This window comes from Pseudonaja textilis, chromosome 8 (genome assembly GCF_049901715.1).
Source record: "Pseudonaja textilis isolate UNSWEBS1 chromosome 8, rPseTex1.2, whole genome shotgun sequence".
In the NCBI taxonomy this organism is placed as follows: Eukaryota; Metazoa; Chordata; class Lepidosauria; order Squamata; family Elapidae; genus Pseudonaja; species Pseudonaja textilis.
In genome coordinates, this window is record NC_141997.1 from 10,058,801 (window position 1) to 10,077,563 (window position 18,763).

An 18,763-nucleotide genomic window follows, 5' to 3' on the forward strand; every position below is an offset into this window, starting at 1 on the left:
GCTTCACCAACTTAGTAAGCCTACTAAACATTATTTTCTTCTTTTAAATACCATATATCATACTGACTACACAATAAATAACATGGATAGATGTTTGGCTGAAGGGCAAAATTGCATGATCTATATAGACACACATCACACTATATTTTTTCAGAACAGGCAACATTATTCATAGTGCAGGAAAGGAATTGGAAATATTAAGCTGTATAAATTAAAGTCCTGCTAAAAGAAAAAAGCAACATTAAAAACTATCTTACATCCCTATATTTTGCCATATTTTTCCATCCTTGCAAATTATCCTTGCTTTGTCCATTCCTCCTTTATACATGAACTTTTGTTCTTTGAGCAATGTTACAATTAGATGTGAATGGATGCATTGGTTCCAGTGGCATTTCTTCTATCCTTTTGTGGATTATCTTCACACTTAATTAGCACAGAAAATGAAATATTCCAATTAATTGAGAAGTCTTTGTGAATACTCTGGATTTCTATTTTTTTAATTTATTTTTTGCAGAAAAAGCAGCCTTCCCTATCCTGCCTCCTTCCAGATGCATTTGCACTACAACTCCCATTAGCTTCCAATGATATCCCCCTGCAAGAAGTGGGTAGGTATGCTGAGACTTTAGCCCAAATACAAGACGATGAGAGGATCAGAAAAACTGTAAGAGGAATCATAACATTGAAAATTTAGTTTTTCAAACATATGGCTTTAATATTCACCCTCTAATGGTGTCCATTTTTTGTGTGAAAAAGGATAGTTTGCCATTTCTGTATATGCTCGTGTTATTTTTGAATGTCAATGCTTCTATGTCTGAAAATAACATAATGTATGCTTTGTAATAAAAGCAGAATAGATGGTACTAAAATGTCTCTTTCCCTTCCCTCCCTTTCCCCCTTTTCTGTTATAAATCCCCTGAAGGCAGACTTAGCTGAACAAGTTAAACTAGTTCTTTCTGTCTTGTTTTGTTGGCAACTGAGAAGTTACTTTCTTATAAAAACAGAAGGGAGGCGTGCTGATTGGATATGGTACTAGAAAGGATATGACATCACCTATACTCCTCACTTCGTTCTGTGTGTCTTAAATCTTCTTGTTCTTTTTTATTCAGTCAATGGAAGAGGTGTTCTGAAAATGTCTATGTGTTTTGGTCACTGTTGACAGTAACGGCAGAAATCCCTTAATAAATAACTCATGGAACTTGAATCTGAGTTGATTTTGTTTTTGGTTGGTTGGTTGGTTTGTTTTAAAAGAGGCAAGTTGGAATTTGAACTCTCATGATCTCAACTGTGAAGTGGAATAACTGTAGCTCAGTATTGCAATGGATGTGGAAGAAGAAATTACCGGCCTTTGCCTATTTCGAAGTTCAGGAAGAGTCACTCTTCCACGCTATCTACTTAATCCACTGATGGGTGGTAAGTAAACACGCTCTTATCTGCAGTTTCATAGCCGAAGTGAAAAAGCCAGAGAAGTTAGCAGTTAGCAGAATTTATTTCTTTAGAATAAATGTTTTTTTCAGCAGAGAGAATAATCAATAAAAATGATTAAATGCAGAAAACAGAAGAACATGCAACGAGTTGCTAATATACAGATATTTTTTTAAGTCTGGGGATTTAGAAATGTAAACTGCATTATCTGTTTGACTTTTGCATTGCTTCATAGCATCACCATCAAATATGAGAATGTTGATTAATTGGCATAATAATTTGAACAATATCCTTCAGGGTCCTCTTTTTACCGTATGTATGCTGATTTGAATAATATTAGAGTTCGTTTATCTTTCACAGCTAGGGATAATTCTTTCAATGTAATATTGGAATTGCAGCAACAATGACCTTCGCATCCCCCCCCCCCCCATGTCTCACTGGTGACTTTCTGTTTGAAATTATTTTTTAAAAAATATATTACTAAAAATGGCAGCATGCACATGCAATAATTATTATGATATGTTTGTGATCTGCAGTTTATGTCGAATTTCAATGGGGCTTCAGTGCTTTCAACAAACATACTGATTTTCTGCAACAGAAAATAAGTTAACCTTAGTAGTTATTCCTACTTAGGGTTATACATATTCAATTTATCATTTCAGTAATAGGTGTTTTTGTAAATTTAAATCTGAGTCATATAATCTGAAATGCATTTTAGTTCAAAAGTTATATATTAAACAGGTTGAAAAAATAAAGCAAAAACATTAAAACTGGGAAGAAAAAAAATCTGAATTGTGACACTTTTACAGATCTAGAAACTTTTATGGAGAATAGTCTCTTTATATTCAGTCATCAGAAATATTTTATTCCACCACCCCCTCAAATCCCTGAAGATTGTAACATCTGAGAAACATAAGGAGTTCAGAGTAAAGATATGAGATGGAGGATTTAAAAAAAATGAGAAAAAGTGTTCCATCCTTAAACGTTAAGAGAAAAATGGTCATATATTTCCATGTTAAAACTTCTGCTGTGTTAAAATTTCTGCTATGTTAAATCTTCTAAATAATTTCTAAAAATTACAGGAAGGTTTCTATGTAAAATTTGTACATGTACACAATTCTTATACCTAGCAGACAAACCACAATGGTAAGCTGAATTTGTGGTATGGACACAAATAGTTTGAACGGGAGTAGTCTATAAGTACCATATATATGTGGTTCAACCCTTACAGTATTGTCAGAATTGATGATCTGGTAATCTAACAAAATATCAGCCATTAAAAATACCGATTTTAAACTATGTATTATTTAACTTTTGCATCCCGTAGATACCAGCTGGTGACTCTCACATGTTGTATGATGTTCACTGATGATGCTTTATATTTTTAGTATGAGTGCCATTGAGCTAAAAGCTACTTTATAGCACACATAAAAAGAAAAGATTGAAAACCAACCAATATAATCAACTCTTAAATATAAGTACAAGAATACGTTTCTTCCATCCTGAAAATATTTTACATCAATATGAAACTTAGCTGCCCTCTGTGTGGCATGTAAAACTTACTGCATTTTACATGAAATGTCAGGAATTAAACAAGGACTATCTTGTAAACTGAATGTAAGTATATATGTTATACCTAAGAATAATCAAATTATAAAATTTTATACCCCTATAGAAAGTAACTGCCTTTTAAAATTTCTTCAGACCCAGGTTCTTGCTTCTTTTTTAGCAAAAGTAAATTACATGCTAAAACATATCTCTAATACTTCCAGTACAGATTACACCCAAAGAAGTATATTTTGTACATTTTGTCTTGTGACAGAAATCCTTCAAAGTAACTATTTTTTTTACATTTTTTCTTGTTATTTTAATGTAAGTCTGCAGTTTGGATACGCTGATGGAATCATCCGAGGGTATTATTGGGCTAAAGCGAGGATATAAAAATGAAGTGCTGACTTTGCATCTTTAACAAGAGACATGTTGGGAGGGCATGACTGGGTTTATTAACACTTTTTGCCTATGCAAATAATAGCCGCAGAATACAAAGCTGTTTCACCAAATTCAGTGCCCTTTTTGAACGCATTTTTTAATTCATTTATTTTGACTGAGCTGGAACTATTGGCACAATGCCTGTTACTTTAACCAGGAGCAAGACTAATTTTGTAGCTATGTTTAATTATTGAAACCTCAACACACACTTTTATTTGAAAACCTTTCTCCATGAAATCAGCTGTGCTGTTGACCTTATAACTCCCCTACTTTAACTAACATAGCATATGATCCTCCTCGTGATGAGGGACTTTGTTTTCTGGAAGTTAATTATCTATAAAAGGTAAATGATGAGAGCTCAGACCTAACTCCTACTACCACTGATATTAAGTCCTGTATTTATAGCTCGTTTGGAGCTATTATATACCCTTGACTGAAGATCAATACACTCCTGGGATGGTCCTCCTTTTCCATCCAGCACACAGCTTTGGGAAGGATGTAAGGGAAGAACGGGACACCTGCCTAGCCAGCCAGATTAGTCATATCAACCCTGGTGATAAGTGGAGTGACAGTGTTGCAGCCAGATCACCCTCACATCCAAATCAAGCCCTGTACTTATAGTTTATACGACAATTGGGAGTGATGGGAATTGAAATCTTTACATGCATGTGAGCATCAAGTAATCTGTCATTGTGATAGCTGATATTCATTCAACAGCACTGCATCTGTGCTGGAATTAATAATAATAACAAATGATAAATATTAGTTATTATATTACTAATAAAATAATATATTAATAATAAAATATTGAAATTAGAAAGGCCACAAATCTGAAAGAAAATTGAGTTGAACGGGGTCATCTTATCATTTAATTCACTTCACCCAAAAAACAACATCCATGAACATTTTATCTTTAAAAAAAATGAGGCCATACTATCCAAGTTCATGCTTAAAGGAAAAGACCATTTAAAATTATTGAAGAGACGTGAAATTGAAAGATCCTTTTAATTCCTATTCATGTAAATAAGAGGGACAACATTTTTGCTGATCTGCATTTCTTGTTGCTGAATTGTGTTTGTTTAGCATTACATTAATTATCTAACACAACGTGAAAATGAAGTATCAGATAGGAAATGCAATTTTTCATTTTTATCATCCAACTGAGCAGAAACATAGTCATTACCAACTGCTGGACATTCTTTTGGAAAAATTTACAATAACTTTTCCATATGTTGTATTAATACTATACTACCATTAAATCTGTTACTTAGAATCAAATAGTACACAGAATTTTACTGACCCATATACCAAGGAATTTAGATTCTAAATTTTGACATCAATGAAAAGAAGAAAAATGAAGGAAAGGAAGATAGAACTTATAGACTACTCTGTTTTATATAGCAAGAAACTTCAGATTAGTTGTAGGCTGAGTTCATATGCAATGTAGCAACTCAGACACTGTTAAGCTCTTGTAGAAAAACCAGCTTAGACATAGCATTTAGATGATAGAGGAGAGGTGGTTGTTTAGGTGTTGCTGTAGGAGCAAAGTCACAATTAGGTATTTTGTGATATAAGTGGGAACAGAAAACATGGGTCATGGGTCCATACATTGGCTCTAGAAATGGAAAGAAATCTGGAATATAAGATCTTAAGTGGAATCAGAGCCATTCTTAATGTAACTAAATATAAATAAATTAGATGTGCAAATGTTTGACAAGTCCACCTCCCTGCCTATGTTTACATATGGAATCGAGTGTGTGAATGGGGTCTACCCATGGAAATTGATATGCCCCAAATGCAGTTCACATTCAGAATGCTTGATGTGGTAATCAGGAGCGGACTTGAAACTCGTTCCTGCCTTATGTCATGTGTATAATTCCTACCTTAAGGCCATGTATGAAATCTGTTATAGTTAAGGGGTTTTACCTTCTTTTGGTTTTGTTGGAGGTAAAAAAAGCTGTGCCTTTTTTATAAATTGTTTTTCCCACAGTAGGCAGCCAAATAAAATGAGCAGCATAGCAAAAGGCACAGAAATGGTAGCAATCATCTTGATGACCGACTTTTATCTGTTTCACTAAGTGTGATATTTTTGGTGTCCCGTCCCCCCAGTTATATGGGGCTTAAGATAAGAATGACCTGTCAGACAATAGCATATAATTGCATTTGCTTATTGAAGTAGTATAAAGTATTTAATCACATTGAAACTCATAGATGCATATAATCTTTGAAAATCCCTTAGGTAGTGGGAGCTTTATTAAGGTATTATCTAAATTCAAGTATAGAGATCTACTAATTAAATTATATCCTTTTTCACCATCTTCATACAGATTTTGTCTCTGACTGGTCTCCTTTACATGAAGCATCCATTCATGGGAGACTACTTGCCCTGAAGAAACTTATCAATCAGGTATGGTGATAGAAAGGAGATCAATCTTTGCTCATCCAGATCATTAAATACTTTTCTGAAGACAGGCTTTATACTTCACGCTGTAAGAATATAAGGTTTACTGTGCTTTGACTTCAAGGAGATCTGTATTGTAGTATTCTCTCTCCCTCTCTCTCTTTACAATAATTACAGCTAACTTTGTCATTTTTATTTATACATATACATGCACATGCACATCATTAAAAACATTAGTACTTCAAAGGTGCCATTGACAATCTGAGCGCCAGAATTCTGCTGATCAGTGCTGCTTTTGCCTGCTCATAAAGTAATTGCAGAGTTAGGACCATTCTTAGTTTTGAGGAGAAGACTGTTCCATAAAATGGGTCCACTACTGTGGCTTGTTATATGATCCATACCATCCATTCATTACAGGTTGGAGGGAATGGACCAACAACTGGTGTTCACTAAATTACTGTGCAGGTGGCAAATTCAAATTTAGAGAGATATTTCAAGATGTCTCCCAGAGCTCTGCTGTAAAAAAACCTACCCATTATAACCAGCACTTTGAATTGAACCTAGTAGCCGTTTGGTAACCAATGATGTGACTTTGGAATAGGAGTATAGGGAGTTCTCAGTGTATGATCAGTTGCTTAGTGACCTTTCAAAGTTACCATGGATACCCACCCCAAAGGTTCTTATGACCCAGTTCTGAAGTTCTGATGGCCACCTCCCTTGTAGTTATGCGACTGCATATCAGGTATCAGGCTCACATTTGTGCCTGTTTGCCATGTTCCGCAGTCATATATTTTATCATATATTTGTCCAAACTAGTATTTTCTTCCGGTTTTTCAGCAAAAACGTGCCATAGCTAACAATGGTTTCACTTTATCACCATTGCATTCACTTTATGACTCCTGCGTTTATGACCACCTCATTCTTAATTTGAGCTTGTTTGGCCCCAACTAAATCCTTACAGTCTTCAGACACTCATTCAAGAATTCCATGGTATCTCTGGTTGAGCTTATATGTGGGTACATATGGTCCTCAATTTATCACAGTTTGTTTAATAACTGTCTGAAGTTATGGCAGTGCTGAAAAAGTGACTTACAACTAGTCCTTGTGTCCACATGATCAGAATTCAGGAGCCGACATCTATTTATGATAATTTCAATATCCCATGTGATCATCATTTGTTACCTTGGGTCATGTGATCTTCACTTGTGACCTTCACAGAGGGCTTCTAACAAGCAAAGTCAGTGGGGTTCATTTAACAACAACATGAGATGCTTAGCAATTGCAGCAAAAATGGTAAAATCAGTTACAGTTCACTTAATGACACATTGCTGACAGAAGTTCAGGACCCAATTGTGATTGTGAGGACTACCTGGACTACCATTCACATAGGGATAACATTTCAATTGGTGAATGAGCTTCTTCATGCAGAAATTAAAAAAATATGGGGAAAAGCAGCAATCCTTGAAAAACCTTGGAGTTCCTTGCAGATTCATTTTGTTATAGCTATTATGTGGCATTCATGCATTTTGATTTCATTGTGGTGTGTAAAAATAACTTACATCCAGGCTTGACATTTCATCTTTAACATGAATAGGCTAGGTGGGAAACAAAAAAGTATAGCTGAGAAAAAAGTATAGATTCTGTAAAATTCTGTCCTGATTTGCTGAGTCATTTGTAGAAAAATACAAAGTAAAACATAGTAAAAATTTATTAAAATGCAGTATAATTGTGTAGGTTCTTCTTCACCTAATCCAGAAGAATAGGTCTTTTTGACAGAGGAAACGGTTGAGCACTCAAGTTTTCAATGATTTGCTGAAAATGCACCCATAAACATAGTGGAAGTCAGAATTGAATTACATGTGATCAATCAGGATTTAATTAAAATTAATTTCTGTGAATATATTAATTTCTTCTTCCTTCACATTAAAAGACACTTAAAAATATTAAAAGACACTTAAACATGATTTTTGGGGAGCTTTCAATGAAGCTATCTGCTCTGAGGCTGTAGCCTGTGGACTTCTGGTCATTGAAAATTTGCAAATAAATCAATCAATTTAAATAAAACTATTTGTAAGTAAATATTGTTTTATTTTGAAGACTTCAGAGAACTTGAGTGACTTAATTTCTCTTTTTGCCTTTTTTGAATCCATACTTTCATGCTTTTGAAAAAAACAAAATAAAATGATGAGAAGAAATAAATCAAGCCTTTCTTCTCCATGTAGTAGTGGTAGTTGTGGTGGAATGTGGATCTTGACACATGTCAATTTTAGAAAGCCCTAGAGAGGCATATCAGGGCTATTCACTACTCTCTCAGCTCAGATGTACAGGAAAAGTAAAACAGGCTGATGTCAAAAGTGAAAGTATTCAATTAATGTTAGCTAGAACTATTGTTAAATTAAATGCATTTTTGAGCAGATAACTTTTATAAAGTTCAACTCCACTTCCAGATAGCTTCAGAAGAGCAGTATTTTAAATGTCAGGTTGTAGTCTAAAAATATACTAATGAACAGTTTGAAAAAGATGGAATCTCTGTATGCTGTTGACAGAAGCAAATTTTAGCTTTATTTAGACATAACATATAAGCATTTCATCTCTAACCTTAAACATGGAAACAGACCTTTCACTCTACCCCTACCATTATGTCTGTAAGTAGTATTTGGATTACTGTCTGACTAACATTCATGGTTAGTGGTGAGGTGAACGGAAGGACAAAACTATCTGGAGCAAGTGACAGCCCTTGTCTGGGCTTGGACCTCTGGTCAGGCCTGTTAGGTTGGGCTGTGTGGGCTGAAATCTGAAGCCTCTACAAAAATCCCAGAAGATGTCAGCAGTAAGCAGTTCTTTACTGTTGCATAGAGGTGTCATGTAATCCCTGGAATCAAGATCAATTCAAGGACATTTTTGCTATTGGAAGGTGAATCTATAAAAGGTGCCTGGTTGGTTTATTTATTTATTTCCTGAATGTTTGGTCCACATAATAACCAAATTTATCTAGCTAAAATGCCACTGCATCTATATTTTGACCTTGTAATTTTGCTGAAATGCCAACAACAGATGTTTTGAGCAAGGTCTCATTAATATTAACCAATTTCCTCTATTAAATGTTAAAATAAGGAATATTCCAACTGGACTCTTACGCTGTCATGTCTCTGGAAGCATTCTGATTAAGAAGAGTATTTTCTCTATCCTTTTTGTGTCTTAAAATGGGCTATTGTTTTATGCCAATACACACACACACACACACACACACACACACATATATTTTCTTAAATTTTCGCGGGAACTTACATGTATGGTATTCAGCTTTGTTCGGGTATTTTCCCACATCATTATAGTTGTGCTTTTAAAGTTGTAGCAATGTTTTGGCAGAATCTCATCTGCCATCATCAGGCTTCTGTATAGTGTTCATCTGTGAATCAGACTTTTATAGTGGTTTCAGATTTAAATTTAGAGCAGCCTATTGCTGGGCCAGAATGGTTTTTTCTTCATCCTGATTGGTTGGGAGTATTGGTCTGTGTTTATTGGTCTTGGAGTTTGCTGTGTTCTGCTTGATTGGTGTTTCTAATATCTTTTGTCTGTTTTGGGGGTCTTTTTGTATCTTGATTGGCTGGCAACATTGTATTCCTTTATTGGAGGCCTTTAGTGCAGCTTGGCTCCGGGTAAACGGATGGCTATCATTTGTTAGGAAGCTAGGTTTCATCTGGGTGCCTGGTTGGGGTGTGTTTGAGCTGGAGGTATCGGGGGGATCTGTTTGTGCCCAGGTGCTTTTCTGGCTAGTGGTGTGGAGATTTTTTTGTTTGTGAATGCAGGCTTCCAAATGATTGACAGTCTGGTGGAATCATCTCTTCTATTCATGCTTTCAGGTCTTTTTTCAATCTCTGTGGCTTCTCTGATGATTCTGTGGCTGGGGTTTTCTATAGTGGCTAGGGTTTTGGTGCCATTGAAGTTGATGCTATGACCTGTGGCTTCCATGTGTTGGACTAGTGAGGAAGTGTGTTCCAGCTTTTTTACTGCATTTTTGTGTTCATCCAGGTGGGTACTTATTCTTCTATTGGTCTGTCCAATGTATGTGGCAAGGCATGATGCACAGGGGACTTCGTCTATGCCTTGGTTTTCCAGGTCAATTTTATCTTTGGGGTTTCTTTGGGATGACTGCTATTTTTCTGTCTGTTTTGAAGGCAGTCTTGATGTGATGTCTGTGTAGTATCTTACTAATTTTGTCTGTAGTACCTCTTATGTAGGGCAGGACAACTGTTCCATAGGTCTGTTCATCTTCTGGGTCTCTATTATGTCTCAGTGTGTTTTTATGGATCAAGCCGGTGATTTTGCTTTTGTGGAAGCCGTTGGCTGTCAGTACTTTAGTCAGGGTGCATAGTTCAGTCTTAATGTGTGTCTTGTCTGCCAGGTGTTTGGTTCTAGCAATTAGTGTTTTAGCCACGGAGTTTATCTGTGCTGGGTGGTGGTGGGATTGGGCGTTGAGGTAGCAGTTGGTGTGTGTTTTCTTCTGGTATACAGTGTGTCCTAGTGTGCCATCTGTTTTTTTGTAGATTAGTACATCTAGGAATGGTAGTTGTTTGTTTGTTTCCATTTCCATGGTGAACTTGATTTTGAGGTGTGTGCTGTTTAGGTGTGTTAGGAAATTGTTTAGGTTTTCTTTTCCATGGGGCCAAATCACGAATGTGTCATCGATGTATCTTAACCATAGTTTGGGTTTGAGGATGGCATTGGCCAGGGCTCTAGATTTGAATTCTTCCATGAACAGGTTTGCAATGATGGGTGACAGTGGTGATCCCATAGGGGCTCCTTCAATTTGTTTGTATCTTTGTCCTTTGTATATGAAAGTTAAGCAGTGTTGGTTAAGCAGTGTTCTGCTAGTTCCAGGAGGTGTTTGGGCAGTTGGTATTTATTTTTGATGATTTCGAGACTTTCTTTTATCGGGACTTGAGTGAATAGTGAAACCATGTCAAAACTTACAAGCAGTTCTTCTTGCTGCATGTGTAGATCTTTGATCATTTCTAAGAAGTGGTATGAGTTTTGTACATGTGAAGCTGCTGTTTCAGCATGGGGCTGTAGTTATTTTGCTAAGTGTTTAGCTAGGTTTTGTAGTGGTGCTCCTCTGGAGCTGACTGTGGGTCTGAGAGGTATGCCTTCTTTGTGTATTTTTGGGAAGCCATATAGTTTGGTGCATCTGGAAGATTTTTCTCTTGGTATGAGATCCAACAGACAATCATACCAAGAGAAAAATCTTCCTTTTAAGAATTTTCTGTATTAAAATATGAATCTTACTCCAAAATTTCTTTGCTTTAACATGTCCACCATAAATGATAAGTCCCTTCTTTAATTTTACACTTCCTTTTGATCCAATATTCAACTTGCATTGTGATCATTTCAGTGGTAGAAAATTTCGGGCCAAGATCTGAGTCCAAGAGTATCCTTCCATTAGGATTTTCATTGTGGCTTAACATTTGCAAAGCAGATAGTTTCCCATATATTTCTGCCATAGTATACTGTAACAGTATTGGGGAAAAGTTTGCATTCAGTAGAGATAATATTGCTGAGGGAAATTAGCACATTTTAAATATGTTCGACTATATTATAGTTTCCAAATTATAATGGCCTGTTGTTACTTAAAACCCAAATAATGGGTTAATCTACTGGTGGAAACAGTAGATCTAATTTTCAGTAATATGAATTTGCAAAGATTTGCAAAGAACATCTGGGATCCCTCTCTTACTATGATTTTTGTTATTGTAACAGGGAGCTAGTGTGAATTTTAGAACAACAGATTGTGTAACTCCTCTCCATGAAGCTTGCTTAGGAGGACATGCTGCATGTGTCAGTGTCTTATTAAAACATGGGGCCAATGTAAGTATTCAAATATCTAGAGTTATAGTGCATGAAAGAAAGAGAAATAATTTCTAAAGACTGCCTTGGTAGCTTAGCTACTGAATGTAAATTGTACCAGTGATTTCTTTGTACACTTTTTCCAACTAATACTGGGAGAAAATAATCTGATTCCTAATATTATTATTCCGAATAAACCCAAATCAGGATTAATGTGCTAGAAGTGCTTTTGCTATTTGTTTATTCATACTAATTAACAGTATTTTCCTTTTATGAAGAAAGGTGAATAAGGGGATTAAAATGTGACAGAAATGTCATCTCATTTTAGCTATGTTGGAACAAGATGAGAAATGTACTTTCTGTCAATGCTCAGAAACACTCATTTGTATGCACACAAACACACCCACCCACTCAGGACTGACAATGTTTAAAAGAGCACAGATCCTATTTTGTCTTCAATCCAATTAGTGGCATATATTTATTTTTTATTAAAGTATATTTATGAAGGTACTATGATAATAAAATGTCACTGCAAAACAATTTTCCTATAGTATTCTATAAAATGTTCCAACATGTTTACAAATAAAATATTACAATACCAGTTTTTTTCCCTTTAGGTAAATGCCACTACTATTGACTGGAACACACCTTTGTTCAATGCTTGTGTCAGTGGTAGCGTTGACTGCTTGAACCTGTTACTGCAACACAGAGCCAGCCCACATCCAGTTTGTGACCTGGCATCCCCCATCCATGAAGCTGCTAAAAGAGGTAAATTTGTCAGCATATTTACCTATATACCATGGAAACAAGAGAGGTACAACTTTGTGAAATGATATATTCATCGTTTCATTCCACACAGATTCTATACAAATCCACAAATGTCTGGTTGTTGTATGAATATTCTATAACCAAATGTTAGCTATCTGTTGTTTGGACTATAAAACAAATATCTAGGGGTGTTACAACTAATAATATCAGAGCTGGAGAATCTGTGGCCCCTCATGTGGTACAGAGTAGCCATTCCCAGCAACCTCAACCTCAAGATCAATGCTGAAGAACATGGAACATTGCAATTAATCTGGAAAGCCCATCACTTCCTCATCCTTCAGTCATAGCATTAAAATTTCATCTTTAGTCAGATCATTTTGACATCATTTCAGTTTTAATATCTCCACCTACCACAGGTTTCAAATGCTGAAAAACATCAAGCTAAATCAATGCTCTGCCTTCAGCTGCTGCAGATCCCTTAGCAACAAAAATTTCTGTATTTTCACTCCACACAAAACAAAAGGGAAAAACAAACTCAGCAGTAGTCTGGTCTTTTGCAGTCTGGCTCATCCAATGTTGGAGAGAAGGGGAAAAGGAGACAAAAGTCTTCACTTTGCCTGTTTATCTGAGCTACAGAAGAGGATTTGAAATTGCTCTATAGGATTTTTGTTCTTTATTGAATTCTAAAACTTGCTGCTGAACTGGAAATAAATATTCCCTGCTTCCTAACACTGTTGACTTAGCAGTGTGACTCCAAAAGGGGTCTGGATCTCTTTTAACTGGCACAAATCCTTGGGTGGAAACCCCTGGCTGCTCTTTCCCCAAATATGAACATTAATATTGGTTACAATTTCTCTTATCTTTGGGAAGACTACATTTAAATGTTATTATTGATATACAGATAGTCCTTCACTTACGGCCACAATTTAGCCCCAAATTTATGTTGCTAAGTGAGAAATTTGTTGAATTTTGCCTCATTTTATATCTTTCTTTCTTTTTGCCAAATTTGTTAAGGTTTTGCCAAATCACTTCAGTTGTTAAATTAGTAACACACTTGTTAAGTAAATCTGGTTTCCCTATTTGACTTTGCTTGTCAGAAAGTTGCAAAAGGGGATCACATGACCCCAGGACACCACAATCATCATAAACATGAGTCACTTGTCAAGTTGACTATCTGTATTGCTAACAAGACATAAAATTGCTTTTAGTATTTTGACAAGGATTTCTGGCTCCACAGCCTAGCTGTCTAAGTGGGCTTGTAAAGCTTGTCTTCGTAGCAGCAGTAATATTTTCTGAGTCCAGAGCAATGTATGTTGATATAAAATCTGCCCTCATAGCCGACCAATGAAGAATTGATCTCTGTTGCTGTCTTATCCCTCCCCCGCTGGTGATATTTTCAAGACAATGACTGAGGATCTCCTGACCAGCATTTAGTTTCCTTTTTGGTTCACTTGTTGGAAAAACCAATCCCCAATTGCTTTCCTTAAAATGCAGTTGGGGCAGGTTGAAGGCTCAAACTCTCCTTTTTATATAATGTAGGTATTTTGCATTTATATATAATGTTTTGTTCATCTTGGAAATTAAAGAGGTTAGGGTACAGGAGAGGAATAGGTTCTGAAGGAATCTGACCATCACCAGTAGATTTCTGAGATGCCTTTCCTTCATCCAGTCAAATCAAGAGGTGTCTTATTGCCCAATCTGGAAATCAGGATAGTAATTCTGTCTTCCTACTCCCTAATGGTTGAAGGTTCAAGCCTTGTAATAGTAAAATGTGAAAGGAAGAAGCTCTGATGCTCTATCTTGAGGTCCCGCATTCCATAAACTCTTGGTTCTCAGCTGGAAAACCCTCATGTCTTGACACTGATAGGATTCAATTGGAAGGCAAAACTGTCACTCTGCTAGGATGAGACTGCTGCTCAACAAAGCCTGCATTGCTATTCTGATGCTGTTGGAGTTTTGTCCTGTGGTGGTGGTTACAATTTTTGACCAATGGAAGAACTACACATTAAGTACCGTTTAGGATCCTTCTTCACTGGTTCAGCCACTTCTGCATAGCCAGATGGCATGGATTGTGAAGGACCTCAGTGTGAACCCATAACTATAATGGAAGAAGGTTGGCCAGAGAGATAAAGTGGAAAAAGTTTTGAAGTTTCAGTCATTTATAAAAACCAGTGAGTTTTTGTTCACTTTTCAAGTGTAAACAGCTGGGCTCCAGTTTTGGGTTTGAATTTAATGTTTAATTTCTTGTGATCCTTTGAAGGTCACACCAAATGTGTGGAAACTCTTCTATCCAATGGAGTCAGTGTTGACCATAACATAAAGCATCTTGGAACTCCACTGTATGTAGCTTGTGAAAATCAACAGTTGCAATGTGCCAAAAAGTTACTTGAGTCAGGTAATTCACTAAAAGATATATAATATCAACAAATCATTTTGCATGCCTGAAAATGTCTTTGAGTAGCTCTGGGAAGTCAGTAGTATTTGTAGATTGTATTTTGATGGAGAGGGAAGGGTATGGTGACTAGGACAATACAACACTACAACTGTATCTCTCTTCAATTTATCCATCCAGACACCTCCTCTCTTAATTTAGCTATGCTGCAAGAGAAGAAGATGAGCCATATTTGATCAGACTAAAGCCTCAGTAAATTCAGCTTTCTTCCATACTAAGCAATCCCAGGTGCTTAGGGGAAGCTCAGAAGCAGGAAGGATGCAGCAAGAGGGAGCGCGTTTCTCTTACTCATGTTTCTCAGAATACTGCTCTTTGGTATTAGAAGTAATAGTTATGTTGGTTAATATTTATTAACTGGCTTCATCTTTCATGAATGTGTACAACCTTCTTTTAAAAGACATTCCTAGTAGTAATTAACATACCCTGCTTTGTTCCACATGTTGATTTGGGTAGAATTAACTAATTTAAAACTACAGTGAACATATCCACAGTGAACTCATGGTGAAGCAGCAGGTTCCTATAGAGTTATCAAGAAGCTTAATCAAATATAATTGCCAAAACACAGTGGCTTCTAGTTCTTTTGATTTTGTCAGTTTGGCTGGGAACCTAGGCAAGATATTCCTGCACATTAATGAATTTTCCTCTGTAGATTTATATACAAAAAACTTTATCCCGCATACTCAGTAGTTTGTATAATCCAGGGGTGTCAAACTGGCAGCCCACGGGCCGGATGCATCAGACACAGGCCATGACCACCCCAGCTCTGCAAAGGGAAAAAAAAATCATGCATCGTCATATGACAGCAACGTGACGCTGTGAGTTTGACATCCGTGGTAAAAACCATATCTTCTCAGGTCCTTTTCTTTAGCAATGATGTCAGGGTTGAAGAATTTGGTTAGTTTTTCATTTCCTTAAAACCACAGCCTTGGGAAACACATGCATTGTAAACAAAAACCAATTTGAAATTATTTAAAAATGAATGAACTGTCACAGCTTCCTGCAAAAAAAAAGAAACCTCACATTGCTGTGTTGCATTAAAGATACTGAGTCTTAATGTCCCATTTCAGATTAATACAATTGATACATTACTTTGGCAGTAAACCTCAGCATTTAAACAGTTTGAAGCTATTTCAAATTAAGAAATAATTATTTAGGAGGCCTTATGCTCCTTTGGGAATCTATAAACTGGCAATTATTCAGATGGATCTGAGATAGCAAAAGAAATAAGTTACTGTTTGCTTAAAAGTTCTATCTCGTTTGTTTTAGGTGCAAATGCAAATAGCGGAAAAGACCTGGATTCTCCTCTCCACATAGCTGCTCAGACCTCCAATGTTGATTTGGTCCATTTGCTCATTGACTTTGGAGCAAATACTAGGGCTGTTAATGCAGAAGGCAAAAAGCCAATAGAGCTGGTTCCAACCAACAGTGCACTTATGCAGATATTTCTGCAGAGAGAAGGTGCCCATTAACCTTTGTTTCTTTCAAACACAGAGTACAGTATGTAAAGAACCTGAGCCATGATTTGAATGGACATATCTGTATCATATTGTTAACTCTTATCAATGTGCCAGAATGTGCCCTTATCACATACAATATTGTGAATATTTTCTCTAACGTGCGACTCCTAATGCCATAATGTGGGTGCAACCTAATAATAGTCAAAGGGAAAGCACATGGGGATAGATCCAATTAGTTCCTGTGAGACAGATTTCAGGCAAAAGGAAGAATGGTTTCAGTTTTAATAGTGTTACAATCATAGTTCACATTGTAGATTTGAATAAAGACATCGTTCAACAGGAAAGAGCAAAAAAGAAGGAAAATTTTGTAGCTAATATGTGTATGTGTTACATATGAATATTTTGCTGGATATATCTCCAGCAGGAAACTGGTTCATAATATATTTCTAGCTAGAATACTCTTATTCTCAGTAAATGTGTACCCATTCATGATTGTACACATTATTATATATGGCATTTTTCAAAACCAAGACACAAAGTGAGTCAAGATTTGTAAAAAGTTTATTCTGTTGTAGTAAGTTGTTTTGACTGGTACTGTAACAGGATTGTTTAATTCCAAATTAAAACAAAAATTATTATATGGTACCTTTTGCAATTTGTACGATATTATATTGCTGTAACTGCTTTAAAGGTCACAAACATGAATCTCACCATCAACACAGATTTAGAAACTTGATTAATTATCTATTTTAAGCTGCTTTTTGTGACTGATTAACTTTAATCTTCAACAATTATTCTAGATTAGGAAAAACAAACTAAGAATAATTTAATATGTTATAGTTTGGAATGTTCTGCTTCTTATAGCCAGTAGAGAAGTAAATGTTTTCATTAAATAATTGTTATTCTGGATTGCAAGGAACTAAAACGAGTTTGAATTCTTTAGAAAACTGATTTTAAGATTATATTTGTGTGTTTTTTTTTGGCATTTTTTCTTTAGGGCCATTCTCCTTAATGCAGTTATGTCGCCTGTGCATCCGGAGTTACTTGGGAGTCAAAAAGAAAAAGAGAATTAGTGAACTTATGTTACCAGATGAGCTAAAGAAGTTTCTTTTGTATCTATAAAAAGTGTTATATTCCTTGCTGAAATGTACTGTGCAAGTTTTACTTCCTGGAAAAATTGTTTGTACAATTTGCACTCCAAATACCTGATCGGGATTTTCAGTAGGGCTAGTTTGTTTGCCCCTGCATATTTTAATTGTTCGTTCATATTTGGACATTTGAAAACTAAATTAAAAAGAAGTAAAGATCTTGTAGAAGAATTTCAATTCCATATAGCTGATTATCTGAGGTGTGTTATAAATGCTTCTACAGTAAACAGAAGATGCCAAGCATATACAATACTGTATACTGTTATTAACAATTTTCTGTGATATGGTCCCACAACTAATCAACAAAATATTATTATCCTTAACAGTTTTCATTATTGAAATTATATTATTTAACAAAGACTGGCAGTGTGGTGTTCCTAATAACTGGTATGGGCACAAACATTTTCCATGGCATGTTTAGATTTCTTGAGTTTAATTAAAATACATAAAAAGGGAAAGTTAGGTAAATTTCAATTAGACTGGGTCATTGACCTGTCTGTTTAAAGGCATACACACAAAAACATCTGAAATTGGTTGGCCTTAGTAATGCATGAGAGAATCTCTCATATTTTGTTGTAGATTTTATTAATGAATTTGGTTAAAGGAGTTATAAAGGGCCCCGTGGGAGGCAAGGAAATCCAATGCACTGAAAAAGTACTAATCCCTTAAAGGGAAAACCCTCAAGTGGTGGCACTCCCACCGATCCCTCAAAATTCAGAGCCATGTAGATCATGTACAGCTCGATTATTGAAGTAGTGATCGAGAGAAAACAAAAACTGAATGGGATGAAACATAAAAGTGGACCTACGGTTTGAATTATGAGGAATACTTGGGAAACTAAATGGCTAAAAATCTTTATAGTCACAGTTGGATTAAACAAATTGGTGATACTGTCTACTGGGCAGTAGATTGCCATGTTCAATATGACATATTTGTTTCAATAAATTTATATTTTGCCTACTTCATAACAGTAATTTTGGACAGTTACGATGCTTATGAAGTCTTTACTATGAATTAAAATCCTACTTTCTACATGCATTTATTGAAAAATATTCCAAATTATAACCACAAGATGGCAATCTTCCATCAGCTTTGCTGCAGACTCAATCCAGGTGTCCAGTAATATTGCACTCAGATTAAATAAAATACTTTCAGAAGTGATAATGTAAACTTTTTTTGCTTTAGTGATCAGCAGACTTCTCAGAGTTCAAGTACAAGTGGAAAAATACCAGATAAAGTGAAAGGTTGTTCAACAGAGAAAACTTTCCCAGAGCATACTAGT

At 35.8% G+C, this 18,763-nt stretch overlaps 1 protein-coding gene across 1 annotated transcript; it reads left to right on the plus strand.

Annotated features, from left to right (window-relative positions):
- The first annotated feature begins 1,090 nt into the window (after positions 1–1,090).
- On the plus strand, positions 1,091–17,841 carry ASB9 (ankyrin repeat and SOCS box containing 9). The gene is made up of 7 exons (XM_026714238.2): positions 1,091–1,410; positions 5,739–5,818; positions 11,570–11,677; positions 12,274–12,424; positions 14,685–14,819; positions 16,143–16,334; positions 17,331–17,841. The coding sequence occupies exons 1-7, from the start codon at positions 1,317–1,319 to the stop codon at positions 17,453–17,455; spliced, it is 885 nt and encodes a 294-aa protein (XP_026570023.1). The 5' UTR covers positions 1,091–1,316; the 3' UTR covers positions 17,456–17,841.
- The last annotated feature ends 922 nt before the right edge of the window (positions 17,842–18,763 follow it).

Coding starts and splice junctions, on each gene's coding strand:
- ASB9 (XM_026714238.2), top strand. CDS start 1,317: ATGGATGTGGAAGAAGAAATTACCGGCCTTTGCCTATTTCGAAGTTCA. Junction 14,820..16,142: donor CAAAAAGTTACTTGAGTCAG/GTAATTCACTAA, acceptor CGTTTGTTTTAG/GTGCAAATGCAAATAGCGGA. Junction 16,335..17,330: donor GATATTTCTGCAGAGAGAAG/GTGCCCATTAAC, acceptor TTTTTTCTTTAG/GGCCATTCTCCTTAATGCAG.